This window comes from Plectropomus leopardus, chromosome 11, assembly GCF_026936395.1.
Source record: "Plectropomus leopardus strain MGB_pleo_1.0 chromosome 11, ASM2693639v1, whole genome shotgun sequence".
NCBI classification, from domain to species: domain Eukaryota; kingdom Metazoa; phylum Chordata; class Actinopteri; order Perciformes; family Serranidae; genus Plectropomus; species Plectropomus leopardus.
Window position 1 is genome coordinate 35,515,088 of NC_142186.1, and position 14,323 is coordinate 35,529,410.

A 14,323-nucleotide genomic window follows, 5' to 3' on the forward strand; every position below is an offset into this window, starting at 1 on the left:
TAATTCCCCAGAAAGGATCTGATGTGTAACTGAAGAGTCTTTGTGAAGTTCCTCGAAAGGACTTTGTAATTTAGAAGTAAATGCAGGAACAATATATCCACTGTTCAGCTGGTGCACGTCCAGTTAATTAATTCTAATTAAATACCGATTTAACAAAAGCCTTTTGGATGGTAGTAGGTCAGCTTGACATGTAAAAATGTCAAATTTCTGCAAGCAAACATGCAACTCAATATGTATGAACTATGATGTGTAATTGGGTTTCAGTGACGCTGGTCCTTCAAGGAAATCAACAACCCACTGCACCAAAAAATCCACTGTACCCCTCTGATGTCTCACTTTTGTATGTGATGGGAAAGGTTACAATTAGCATCCACTCACTTGTAAAACGACTCTGCGATAGTCACAGATATTTATCAGCTCCAATGAGGGCCGGGTCATAAATCGATTTTATCAATTAATGCAAATTAGTAGTTTATTTTTAAAATATAAATCTAGATTCTCCCTTTAATCTCTTTCCCCTCTCTTTGGGCTTCCGTAGTTTACAGTGGGCTCTCCTGCATGGCTGTTGGGTTTTCTTTTTTTGTTTTGTATTTTTAAGTGCGTTATAGCTTTTTTAAAGGGCACGTCTTAATTCAAAGAGTCTGTAAAGTTCAATTAATAATAATAATAATAATAATAGTGCTTCAAATCAAAAGACAGAGAAGACATAATTAAACCCTCATTTAAAATAAAATATGATTAGAATAAAAAGCATAGAATGCATCTTCACATGGATAAAACACAGTTGAAAATACGAGTAAAAGTCAGATAAAATAAAGATAACAAAGCTTGATAAAAATAAGGTGAAAAATAGAGCGTGTTTATGGACGACTCACTCAGCGTCTCACCTCAGGCGACCGACCTCTCTGTGGATGAGTCCAGCCTGACGGGGGAGACCACCCCCTGCTCCAAGTCCACCTACCACCAGCCGCCGTCCACCAACGGAGACATCGCGTCCCGTAGCAACATCGCCTTCATGGGGACACTAGTGCGCTGCGGCAGAGCCAAGGTACCTGCAGGATCAATACGTTTCACTTTGTTTAACAAATGTTAGTTTCATTATGCTTTTTCAGTCAGAAACAGACAATTAGTTGCAAAGCAGAAGACGCAAAACTAGTCTTAACACCTGGGATTGTAGATGCTATAAAAAAATATTAAATATTAGATAAACAAAATAATACAAAATATTATGTATGTACATAATGTGATCTGTTTGTTTGTTTGTTTGTTTGTTTTTCCTCAGGGTATTGTTATAGGAACTGGTGAGAACTCAGAGTTTGGGGAGGTTTTCAAGATGATGCAAGCAGAAGAGGTCAGTTTGTATTTTATTTTATTTAAAAGGAGAACAAACATTAATCCACATTTCTGTAAATGCGCCAGCGTCAGTCATCGGGCTCATTTTGAACTGTAGACCTTTGGAAAGATGTTTTTAAACCTTTAAGTTATACTCAGAGTTCCTGCAGTCATCAGAAACCTGAAACAGTCATGGAATTTCACAATTGCATTTTTCCAGGCCTGAAAAGTCTTTGAATGTTTTGAAAAGTCATGGAATTTTGTTGTGTGTAATGAAACTGTTACAGTAATTTTCCGTGGAGCTGGGGACGTGATGTAGCTCTAATATGCGTCAATGTGTGACGTTTTGTTTACTATCACGTACCTTTCTCCATTTTTTTTTTGTGTTTTTTTTTTTGCGTTTGAATCTGATATGTTTGAGAACCGCAAGGCAAGAAATAATATTATAATGAATCCTTGAAAAATTATGGAAAAGTTTTGAATTTCTGTGCATAAAAATGCGTGGGAACTCTGCATACTGAATGTGATCTGAATATGAATCATGAATTGCTATAGTTATCAATAGAGCTGTTTCAATAGGGCTGCAAGATTATATCCAAAATTCTAATAACGTGCATTTTTATAAATATTGAGATCACAATTATTTATCACGATTAGTCATTGTTTTCAGGAATCTTTTCTGTATGTTTTTTTGTGATGCAAATATTTTTTAATTAGCAGGAATGTACTAGAAGGTGAAAGGGAAAGCAGGGCTTTATTTAAATGTGAAAGTGCAATAAAAATATTTTGCCCCTAAAAACAGAAAATAAATGTGATAGATAATCATGATCTCTATGTTGACCACAAATTTTGGTTATGGCAAAAATGAAAATTATGATTATTTTGGTCATAGTTTTCATTCTTGCTAAATCTTGCAGCCCTGTCTGCAGGCGTGATATTTAGGAAAAGACTTTCACAGTCTGCGGCTGCAGAGTGCACGCCGAGTTTAACCACTCTTTAAAAGTGGAGGCCGGCTGTCTGTTTAGGAAGCCCTTGATTTGAAATGCAGCAGTGTTTTCTCTAAGAGCAGGGCACACATTTTAAATGTCAATATTGCAATCTATCATGTTCAAGTGTGGGAGGCCAAAACTGTGATCGTGATTAATATTTGATTAATTGTGCAGCCTCAGCCTCCTCCACTGTCAGGGCCGCTCAGCAGCAGAGTGGTTATTTAGGACTGAACAATCCCATTTCACATTTCTGCTTTTACAGCGATGCTTTTCAGCTTTTCAGGTGTGATTGTAGGTAATCACACTGCATTCTCTAGTTGCATCAGCTCATTAAAACTTTGTAAGTAAACAAATCTGTTTCCTGTTTGTGTTGTTCAGGCTCCTAAAACACCGTTACAGAAGAGCATGGACCTTCTGGGGAAGCAGCTGTCGCTCTATTCCTTCGGCATCATAGGTTTGGCTGTTTGCTTTCAGATAGATAGTCATAGATATAGACAGACAGATATATAGATAAATAGATATAGATAGATAGATATATAGATATAGATATAGATATATAGATAAATAGATATAGATAGATAGATAGATAGATAGATAGTGTTTGTTTGTTTACTTTATTAATCCCTAAAGGGAAATTTAGCAGTCATAGCAGCCTAGTACATTAAAAACCAACAAAATACTTAAATACAAGGACTGCAAATAAAATACAACATCACACATTAGAACTCAGCAACATCACATTAACCCTTCGGGCCAGCTTTAGTATGACATACACTTGTATCGCTCTGCGCACAAAATGTGCTTTTCAGAATCAAGTTTTTAAAAATATTACGCATTAATATTATTTTCTACTTGTCATTTACTTTATTTTTTAGCCAACATCAGTCCTAATCATAAATATCAAATATGAATTTATTTTCAGAATTTTAACATTTCTCATGATGCCGCCATGTTTTCACATGAAGAAAAGACTTATTTTGAATGTACTACTGCAAAGCAGATTTTTTTCTTTTGATTGTCACAATCTGCGATGTGTCAATGGCTTGCAGCAACATTGTTTGTGACAGTGCATGAATGACCTCAGCAGGTAGAAAATAGTAAAAATGACAAATTACAAGTCAAAAGCCCACAATGACACCAAGAAATGATACAAGTCATGTTTTTCTGCTTTGGTGGCTGTGGGATCAAAAATGTCAGTTTGGATGTACACAGTGTATTTTAGACTTATTATAGGAGCTGACCTGGAAATTCACTGATTACACTCAAATACACAATCTTGACAAAACATGCATGTACAAAGCCAAAATTACATATAAAAAAAAAGAAGATGGGGAAGTGCTTAAAATGCACCAAAAAGTCCCTAAGGGTTAAAAACATTAACGATGAATAAATGGGGAGCAGGTGAATTCAGTCGTAAAGCAGCTCAGAGTCGATGGGTTATAGATGAGTTGGAGTCTCAGAGCACCAGACGGGAACGGTCTGCTGCATCACTGTAAGTTCAGTCCTGCATCAGGCCTCTCTCCTCTGCGTCTCCATGTCATGAGTGTGTGTGAAGTGTGTGTTTTCTGTGTTGTGTCTCAGGGGTCATCATGCTGGTGGGATGGCTGCAGGGGAAGAGGATCCTGGACATGTTCACCATCGGTGTCAGGTATCTGACTTTCACTCTTCAGTACTGAATCTACTGACTGATGATGTAGAGACTGTGTGTGTGTGTGTGTGTGTGTGTGTGTGTGTGTGTGTGTGTGTGTGTGTGTGTGTGTGTGTGTGTGTGTGTGTGTGTGTGTGTGTGTGTCAATGATTGAACCCTGGCAGACGCTTTAGCAGCTGTCAGTCTGCACTTTACTTCTGTTGTCACATTATAACTAACGGACCTCTCGCCAAGCTTAGACAGCAGGGGAAACAGCCCGCCCAGCTCCGTCCAAAGTTCAACAACACACCTATAAAACCCTCTGAAGTTCAATCATTGACACGCTGTATCTGGTTTGTTTAATCTGAACACAAACAGAAATATAATTGGTTGTTTAAAAAGGAATTTTATGATTGATCTGTTCCTCATTAAACAGCCGGTGCAGTGAATGTCTGCAGCTTCCTGAAGTCACAGTGAGGTTGTCAGATTTGGCTCCACCATGCCTCCACAGAGACCCAAACCTGAACTCAGTCTGGATATTGACCTTCAGACCCAAAAATCTGCAAGAAATTAGGACAGAATAAAAAATTACTAGAAAACTTACCTGGAAATTGTCAGAAAAAAAGAAACAAACAGCAAACAAAACAAAAACAAGGAACTGACCTGAAAAAAATACTTTAAAATTAGAATAAATCTGTAAATAATTTTAAATATGAAATTGTGTTATTTTTAGACAGAGATATTTTCCAGCGTTGCGGGACATTTTATGCAAAATTGCCTTTTTTATGTTTTTTAAAGAAATCAAACCGCCTTTTAAAAGGCGTCTGAAGGCAGAAAACTGATGTACATCCAGGTTTGAAAGGGTTAATCGATAATGTGAATAACTGTTAGCTGTATCCCAAAAATGTGGACACAGTTTAGGACAGATCTCAGGTCAGAAGTTAGAAAACCACCTGATGAGGTCAGACTGTGTCACAGAGCAGGAAACAGTCGAAATTTAATTTGTCACCGGTTGAAAGTTTGTTCCTGTAATCGAATCATTCTGATAACAAAATGTCTCTGTTGTGTACCTGAAGTGATTTATTGTATTGGTTATTGATCACTGATCACCTCTCCTCCCCTTCAGTCTGGCGGTCGCTGCCATCCCAGAGGGTTTACCCATCGTGGTGACGGTGACGCTGGCGCTCGGTGTGATGCGCATGGTGAAGAAAAGAGCCATCGTCAAGAAGCTTCCCATCGTAGAAACTCTGGGTACGTTTTATATTTTATACACAATCTGTTATCATTTCACATGTAACACACAACAGTTTTACTGCGTCTGTTACACAAACAGCTGATCAAGTTTTGTTTCTTTCTTACACTAAGTGAAGAAATCTAGTTTAATTATTTTAAACTAGTTTCTGTCTGAAATCAGCGTATTTCAAAAACTTTTTTAGAAATGAAAGACTTCTAAAAGAAGACAGATTAAGAGATAAAATACAGAAAAACCAGGTGACTTTTGTTATAATGGGCTGAACTACTATCTCTGAATGAGAATTTTTTTCCTGTTTAAGAAAATCAAACTTTTAGGGCTCAATAATGGACAGAAATGTTCATGCAGTGTTTGTAAAATGTTGATTTAACACCTGCAGCAGTCAGAAAAATGTGGTGCATGAAAAAGTATCACCCGACACAAAACCAGAGAGTCAATAAAGTACACAACTGCATCATTGTTTTCTCCGTCAGGCTGCTGTAACGTGATCTGTTCGGACAAGACGGGAACTCTGACCAAGAACGAGATGACGGTCACTCAGCTGTTCACGTCAGACGGACTCCACGCTGAGGTCTGAACCCTTCATCACTCAGAACAAAAACACACAAAAAAGTTTTGTTATGGGTACCAGCTCAAAGTCTTATTCCTAAAGAATTTGACTCTTGATACAAACACAAAACGTCTGTAAGAGTCTCGTTTGTGTCAAGTGTCTTATAAATGTGTGTATATGTATGTCAGACTGTGCTGTGCATTATATGTCCCTTACTCACACACACACATTTATTCATTTAATTTTTATTTATTTATTTATTATTGTAGATAAAGTTAAAGGAATAGTTCACCCAAAAATGAAAATTCAGTCATTATCTGCTCACCCTCTTGCTGGTGGAAAATCGAGTTAAGTTTTATTGTCCACAAAACACTGCCGGAGGTTCACGGGGAAAACACTCATCTCTCAAATAATTGAAGCAAATGGTGACCAGGATTCAAACATTAAAAAAAATGCATGACAAAACCACAAAATGTCTCCAAACAGCTCGTCCAAAGTGTCCTGAAGCCTCGAGGTGCCAGCCTACGAGGAAGGCTAAAAACATGACACAAGTGACGTGTTTCAAAACAACTTGACAAGTTTTCTCGACTATAAAACTTTTCCATCGGCATGAAGGTGAGAAGATAATGACTCATTTCAGTCATCCATTTTTGAATGAACTATCCCTTTAAATGAAATCATGGCTGAGAAATGAGAGCGCTGCGGTAACGTCTGACACCCGACGACGGTTCAGTGAGTCTCCTGCAGCACGACCCACTTCCTTCATCTGAAGGTCCCAGCTGCCATACTGGGAGAACTGGGTCAGGTGACTGAGGAACAGGAGACCTTGTTAATGGGATGTCTTCTTAATAATGTGACCTGCAACACCAGACAAAGTCAGAGTTTTACTAACCGACAGGGAAGAAGTCTTCATCTTTAGACGCCAACAAAAGCAGCAGATTTCATGAGCACCAACAGGGACTGAAAAAAGTCAAATTAGAATATGATAACTATCTATTTAGTCTGTTTATAATGTTTGTTATGAGATTGATTAGCCTGTTTTTAGTGGGTCCTTGTTGTGTCTGAGATGTTTACCTGTTATGTTGTTTTGTAGGTGACGGGCGTCGGCTACAACGGAGCAGGAGAAGTTTTACTGGACGGAGAGGTCGTCCACGGTTTCGCCTGCCCGTCTGTCAGCAAGCTTGTAGAGGTGAGTCCTGCAGGCTTAGGAGAAATCTGGAGAATTTAGTTACACTCGTCTAGTCAGTCAGACAAAATATTATATTTACTGACATTTAAAATAATTAGATTGTAAGAATCCCACCGCACCAGAGCAGTTTGTGTTTTATGACAGTGTACAAATTCATCTTGTGCTGTAAAATACCAACAAAAACTGCTGTATTTTCGTACTTGTTGTTGTTGGAGACCAGATAAAGTGATGAATGTGTGTATTTAATGTTAGGTTGGCTGTGTGTGTAACGACTCGGTCATCAGGAATCACAATCTGCTGGGACGACCGACGGAGGGAGCGCTCATCGCCCTCGCCATGAAGGTAAAAAACACACACTGACCACTGAACCTGAACCCTCAGTTTCATTCAGTCTGGACTCACGCTGGGTCTACGGGTGTGCACACAAAAGAGAGACAGTTTTCTAGGACAAAATCAACACTGGTATGCTTTTTTTTTTTACACACAAGATACGTGCAAATGTGTAAGAAATATCAGACAATTCTTCATCAGTTTGTTAAAGGCAGAATAAATCTGCTGAAAATACATTTGTTTTTTCTCAATATATTTGGATTTCTTCTCCCATTTAAATTCAGTAATATCACAAAATCAGGACCAGTATCAGAAAGAGCTTAACGATATGAAACACGACACCTATCATGGTGAATTTATTTAATTATTTTGCCTTTGGTAGAAGTAACTAGTAGAGACAGAGGAGGTGTTTCTAGAGAAAGACGGGATGTCATGCAACAAAGAAACAGGGACACATTTTAGACCACAAGGACGCTCCCTCAGGCAGGTTTCACACTGACAGAAACTCGGGTCTGGAGGGAAGACGGAAACACTGTTGGTTATCTCCTCCGGGTGTACGCCTGAAGGGGATCATGTGTTTTTCTCTTGTGTGTGTTAGTGTGTGTTAGTGTGTGTTAGTGTGTGTTTGTGTGCGTGTGCGTGTGCGTGTGTGTGTGTGTGTGTGTGTGTGTGTGTGTGTGTGTCATGCATACTGCACATGTTGTACATGCAGCCTGCCCTGCAGCCCCTGATCCCCCACCCTACTCCCAAAAAACACACCTGAGTGCACTTCTCTAGTTTGTGTTAGACTTTAAAGTGACGCCTCCTTTGTGCAGAGATCTTCTTCGCTGCAGCTCAGAAAGCTTTTTCTCTCCGTCACTGTGACTTCAGGTCACAGCGGAGCGTGTCCACCACGTTACATCATCTCATAATGAGGAAACCTCTAACGATGAAAAGACAAATCTGAGCCTGAAGGATGAAGAAGAACAGACGCCTTCGTCCTCATTTCATGTCTTGTAGCTTGAGGCAGAACGCCCGTCCTCCGCCTGCCCTTTACTGGTGTAACTGGGGAGATGAGTCACACAGCTTACCCATGACTATTAATGTCGGTTTTTTATACATTAAAGCGCGCTGATGTTTAATTCTTAATTTTTATGTTTTGGTTGCTGTCGGATGGTAAGAGATCTCTTCTCTGCGTCACATTTTCATGTTTAAATGAGCCAAACTGGTTCCACATTTATGTGAAGGGACTTTTGGGAGCTCAGTGTGTCTCCCACTGTGGACCAGTCAGCGTCCCTAACACACTGAGTCACTGAGAAAATACAGAAAGAGCCTCATTTTTGTCTCTGCAACTGTTTTTCCATTTCACGATTTGATATTATTTACTTACATTTTTATCATTTCCACACTGACACATTTATTACATACAGACTGTAACATACTGAAATACTCAAACTGAAGTAAAAATACAAAATTAGTGTGGAGGCAAATGTACTGATTAGACCATGAATAATAAACTTTGACATGACTAAAAACAGTTCCACATTATTTTAAAAGTTGTTGGTTTGTACTATTTATCCGTTATGTTGACATATTTTACTTTATAGTCAAAATTTTCTCACTTGTCATTTGTCTCTTTACTTAAACATCCTAACAAGTGACAACCAACGGCATCATTAAGACAACACACGCAACATAGACAACAGTACGTCTTGAAATATACTGATTGATTGATTGATGTCTTTATTTGGGACATGGATAATACGACAAACACAGTAGCTAAAAACATATAAAAAAAGAGGAAAATAGCGATGGTCATCATCTATTTATGTTGCTGTACACTCACAGAGACCTTCAGCGGGAAAACCTTCAGTGGCAGATTGTCCACATTGTTAATGAATGGAAACATCCTCTCAGTGAAAGTGTGTGTGAAGGTGTGTATGTGTGTGGCGGTGTCGGGATCGGAGAAAGACAGCTTCCCTCCAGTCCAGTCCAGATTGACTCGGACCCTCCGGAGCTTCCTCTGCACTCGGACATTCGTGTCTTGTTGTGACGGGGATAAGGCGTAGTACACACCGAAAGAGAAACACAGCCTCCATAATCCACACTCTATGTGTCCTCTCCTGTGGACGGACTCGGCTAACACACCCAGTGTCCAGCCTTTGCTGTCTCCGACCTCGATGTCCCAGCTGTGAGTCCCGGAGTTGAAGCCCTGGGAGCCGAGGACGGAGCAGCAGTAGTAGTCCATCCTCTCTGGATTATCAGGGCGCTGCTGTTTGTTTCCTCGCCACCCGCGGGTCAGATCCTCAGACAGGACGAGTCTTTCACCAGCTGTGTTTGGGTCCAAAATCAGAGGACTGTAGGAGACCATGTCCTTCATCTTGTTCCAGATGTTGAAGGTGAGGTTGCCCAGGTGTTTGGCCTCGTCTATCAGAGCTCCTGAGAGCAGCTGTGGATCCTCCAGCAGGGGGCGCTGCTGGACTCTGTCCACTGCAGCCTTGTAGTTGAGCAGGGATGAGACGTCTTCGGCTCTCAGCTCGTCCTCTGTGTCTCTGACTGTGTCTGAAAGAGCTGCTATCTCTCTGCTCAGAGCCTCCAGCTCCTCCTTCATCCTCTGACTCTTCTGCTCCTCTTCCTCCCTCAGTGCAGCCATTCTGGCCTCCTCTTCCTTCTCCAGAAACCGGTGAAGCTTCTTAAACTGCTCCTTAATCCGCATCTCTGTGCGCCGGGCCTGGACGTGAACGTATTCTGCCATTTGCTCAAACTTCACTTTAATGTCTTCAAAATCCTCTAACTTCTCCTTTAAAGGCTTCAGAGATTCCTGAAGTTTCTTTTTGTCTCGTGCAGCTTCATAAACAGGTCTGAATCTGGGAGCCTCTGAAGGTTTCAAACCTCTCTCATGGAAGAAGCTCACACACAGATTCTCCAGCTCGCCGTGACGATATTTTCTCATGCAAACTGGACACCGTAAGACATCTTTCCCCGTCCACCAGCTCTGCAGACAAACATTACAGAAGCTGTGGCTGCACGGCAGGATGACAGGATCTTTGCAGACGTCCTGACAGACAGAACAGCAGAGATCGTCCTCTGATCTGGAAGACATTTAGCTTCTGAGTGAAGCTGAAAACACAGCAGCTCAGTCGCTCCGGTCCCTGAAAGTTACTCTGACTTTGATCTTAAAAATCTCAGTGTTTAGTCAGCAGGGGGTTAAAATGGCAGTATTCCAGTGTTCCCAGTATCCCTCCTGTAGATGTCTCTCTCGTCTGAAGGTGAATCTTATCGTCCGTCTCTCAGTTTGTGTGTGAGCGTGTCGTCTCAGTGAGGCAGAATAAGGAGCTGTTTCCTGGTGTTTCTCAGGTGACTCAGGTGATGAGCAGAGCGTCATAATTACAGTTTGTCATGTAAAATTTCATTCCAAACTGATTAATAATTAGTCAGAAACATAAACAAGTGTTGTAGCAAGCAAAAATAACTGTCACCATGACAACCACCACAACAACAGTCACATCAACACAAGCAAAACCATGACAACAACAGTAAAACAAAGAAAAACAAAACCATGACAACACCGGTGATACCAACGCAACGAAAACAAAACAGCAGCGTGAGCTTCACTGTGCGAGCTGCTGATCATTGTGTTTGCATGCAGAAGTCAAAGTGAAACAGCTTGCAGCAACAGAGAGGAAGATTTTACAATTATGTAAATCAGTAAATAACCAAAGATGACAGTGACAGTGTGAATGCATGTGTAGGTTTGTAAATACACTATGGTTCAGAAGTTTGTAACAGATAAAAAACATAAAATTCGGATACCAAATTTATTTTCATCGCAGTTGTAATTTGCATTTGTTGAAATAGTTTGGCAACAAACAGTCCCCATCTCTAACCACAGAGGGAGGCCGGCGCAGCAACGAGGAGCGCGTGCAGAACTCTGAGAAATTTAATGTAGTGTGATTTCAGTCTGACTGTGATTTCAGTCAGACTAACGTGTTTACATGTTTTACACGTCCAGTTTACAAGTTCAGTTTTAGTCGTATTATCACATAATTCAACTTTTTCTAACATCATGCAAGCGTGCTCAGTCAGTGTGTTCGGTGTCTCTGATCCAGCTGTGCTTTTGTCTTCCAGATGGGGCTGGAGAGCCTGCAGCAGGAGTACGTGCGGCTGGAGGAGCACCCCTTCACCTCAGAGCAGAAGTGGATGGCTGTTCGCTGCGTTCACCGCACCCTGCAGGTCGGCATCTCCTCCACCCGTAATCCATCACCACGTTTACATGCACAAAATATTCCAGATTTTGCCCTTATTCTGAAAAACATTCCTACAAAGCTGTTTTTATGACTAATGAATATCGATATTCCACTAATGTTCCTGTTAACATGCAGCCATGAATTGTCCGATTAACGTTCCTTCAAATTTATATATATAAAATATGGAAAAATTGACTGGAGCTGCTTTGCATTTTGCTTCTCTGTCTTGCCAACATTTACTTTGTTCTGTCCTCAGCTTTGTTTCTGCTTTTTGTCTCCCCTCCTCAGGATAAACCTGGAGTTTACTTCATGAAGGGTGCGTACGAGCAGGTGATTCACCTCTGCAGCTCCTACAACAGCAGAGGAGCCGCACTGTCCCTCACTCACCAGCAGAGGGAGCTGTACCAGCAGCAGATCAGCTACATGGGCTCAGCTGGTCTCAGAGGTAAAGAGAAGAAGATGTTTGCCAGCTTATTGTTTATGTCGACAAACAGATAAACTCTGAACACGTCTGCGTCTGTTTCCTCCGTCAGTCCTGGCGTTTGCGTCGGGTTCTGAGTTGGGTAAATTGACCTTCCTGGGTCTGGTGGGCATCATCGACCCCCCGAGGTCAGGGGTCAAAGAAGCCGTGGGGACGCTCATCAACTCTGGAGTCGCCATCAAGATGATCACGGGAGACTCCCAGGAGACGGCCGTGTCCATAGGTGAGAGAGAACAACAGGCCGTGTGATAAAATCACAGTTTGTAGGTTTTATCATCCAAAAAAGGTTCATCAGACTCATCAGGGGAGGCAGAGAAAATGATGAAATCTCCACCTGTTTGTAAATTATAAACGCAGGAAGGAAAACAGTTAAAATTAAAAAAATGAATCACCATGATGTCATAACAAAGTGCTTATATCCACACATACTCACTCCCAAACTGAAAGTGATAAGTGTTTTGTAAAAGTGGGGAACATTTATTTTTACTCAGATTTTTGCACATTGGCAAGAAAAGGCAACTTTATTTGTACAGCGCATTTCACACAACAGCACAATACTAAGTAATTTACAGAGCAATGAAATATAAAAACATGATAAAGGATACAGGTATACAATAAACTGGAGAAATTAAATTTCAAAGATGAAATGAATTACTAAGAATTTTAAAAAAAATTAAAAAGGGGGTTACTCAATAGATACTCAATGAGACATTCGACTTTGATTTAATATGTGCATTTTTACTATTTCAAGCCACGTTTCCACGGGCTTTAGGAGCTTGTTTTATGCTCTCTTCTTCTGTATTTTTAAATTTTTATGATGTAAATCTCCTTGAATTTCCTCTGAGTGAAACGTTTTGTATTATTTTGCCTCTGTGAGTGAAACGTTTTGTATTATTTTGCCTTGCAGCCAGTCGGTTGGGTCTGTACTCTAAAGGCTGTCAGTGTTTGTCCGGAGACGAGGTAGACCAGCTGGACCTGCAGCGGCTTTCACAAGTCGTCCCCAGAGTGAGAATGGCTTTACTTCTGCACAATTATTTTAGCAGCTAACTCAAAGAAAGAGAACAGCGGCCGAAAATGTCTACAAAATTAGGAAAAAGGTGACATCTAGGAGCTCTTTACCCTCCGAGCTGAAGACGAGGCTCTATAATTCGATCTCTATGTAAGAAAAGGGCGTTACAGTGAGTTATGATTGTCCGCAAATAAATATGAAGATATATTCAGTTTTTCTTCCAGCTCGAAGCTTCAATGTGGTTTCATGTGTAAATACAGGCAAAAAAAGAAGAAGAAACCCTGGTGCTAAAAATAAATGCGCTCAGATGTAGTTTGATTCTGTCACTGTGAATTTCCTAATGAGCCGCTGGTGCAAACAGAACAGAGCTGCACCTTTTTTTTAAAAAGTAAATATCACAGAACATACTGCAATTATTTCTGCATACGTCTACCTATGTCTAATTAAAGTCGTCTCCTGTCTCTGCAGATAGCCGTGTTTTATCGAGCCAGTCCCCGACACAAGCTGAAGATCGTCAAGGTGAGCAGGATGAACTACACACAATTTTTGCAGCTTTTGCAGCCATTCAGTTTGCACAAATAATTTAAAAAATCATCTCTGTGATATTTGCCCATATTTAAATAATATATTTACATGCAAACATTCGATGCAAAACTGTAAAAAATGATATACAGAAATGCAAAAGAGATGAAGTAGTTTATTAGTCAGCAGGATTTTTCTAATGAACTAAGTACATTAACTAATCTGAATACTTCCTTCACTACTGTCAGTCAGCATATAAAAGTTAAAGTTCGGTTCTCATCAGTCCCTCCAGAACATCGGCGCCGTGGTGGCCATGACGGGCGACGGGGTGAACGACGCAGTGGCCCTGAGAGCTGCTGACATCGGCGTGGCGATGGGCCAGACGGGCACCGACGTCTGCAAGGAGGCGGCCGACATGATCCTGGTTGACGACGACTTCCAGACCATCATGTGAGCGAACGAACAGACGCCGGCTATAAAAACCTTCAAGGCTCCTTTAAAACCGCAGAAATGAAGAGTTTTGTTTTCTGCTTCCAGGTCGGCCATCGAGGAAGGAAAAGGAATTTACAACAACATTAAAAACTTTGTCCGCTTCCAGCTGAGCACGTGAGTCCAAACGTGATGATCTCATAGGATACGATGCATCGCTGTAGATTAAAATAACCAACAGGATATGAAAGACATACTACGAAAGACAAATACATACTTTTACTTTAACCCTTTGAAACCAGGATCATCTTTTTTTTTGCTGCTTTTAGACACTTTTTCTCAAGTCTTTGAATATTTGAACCCAGAGCAAACAAGTGCAAATGTTCC

At 40.6% G+C, this 14,323-nt stretch overlaps 2 protein-coding genes across 5 annotated transcripts in view; one reads left to right on the forward strand and one right to left on the reverse strand.

Annotated features, from left to right (window-relative positions):
• atp2c1 (ATPase secretory pathway Ca2+ transporting 1) overlaps nt 1-14,323 on the forward strand; it is a 51,091-nt gene that overhangs the window by 30,520 nt on the left and 6,248 nt on the right. For all 4 annotated transcript variants that reach the window (XM_042489548.2, XM_088084715.1, XM_088084716.1 and 1 more), the window contains exons 8-22: nt 893-1,048; nt 1,283-1,351; nt 2,700-2,775; nt 3,903-3,969; nt 5,075-5,199; nt 5,674-5,771; nt 6,844-6,939; nt 7,192-7,281; nt 11,377-11,481; nt 11,784-11,940; nt 12,029-12,199; nt 12,884-12,981; nt 13,454-13,504; nt 13,791-13,957; nt 14,045-14,113. In XM_042489548.2, the coding sequence (XP_042345482.2) occupies nt 893-1,048; nt 1,283-1,351; nt 2,700-2,775; nt 3,903-3,969; nt 5,075-5,199; nt 5,674-5,771; nt 6,844-6,939; nt 7,192-7,281; nt 11,377-11,481; nt 11,784-11,940; nt 12,029-12,199; nt 12,884-12,981; nt 13,454-13,504; nt 13,791-13,957; nt 14,045-14,113 (1,595 nt within the window). The remainder of the gene's footprint in view (nt 1-892; nt 1,049-1,282; nt 1,352-2,699; nt 2,776-3,902; nt 3,970-5,074; nt 5,200-5,673; nt 5,772-6,843; nt 6,940-7,191; nt 7,282-11,376; nt 11,482-11,783; nt 11,941-12,028; nt 12,200-12,883; nt 12,982-13,453; nt 13,505-13,790; nt 13,958-14,044; nt 14,114-14,323) is intronic.
• LOC121945397 (nuclear factor 7, brain-like) lies at nt 7,288-11,293 on the reverse strand. The gene has a single exon (XM_042489549.2). The coding sequence runs from the start codon at nt 10,349-10,351 to the stop codon at nt 9,071-9,073; it is 1,281 nt and encodes a 426-aa protein (XP_042345483.2). The 5' UTR covers nt 10,352-11,293; the 3' UTR covers nt 7,288-9,070.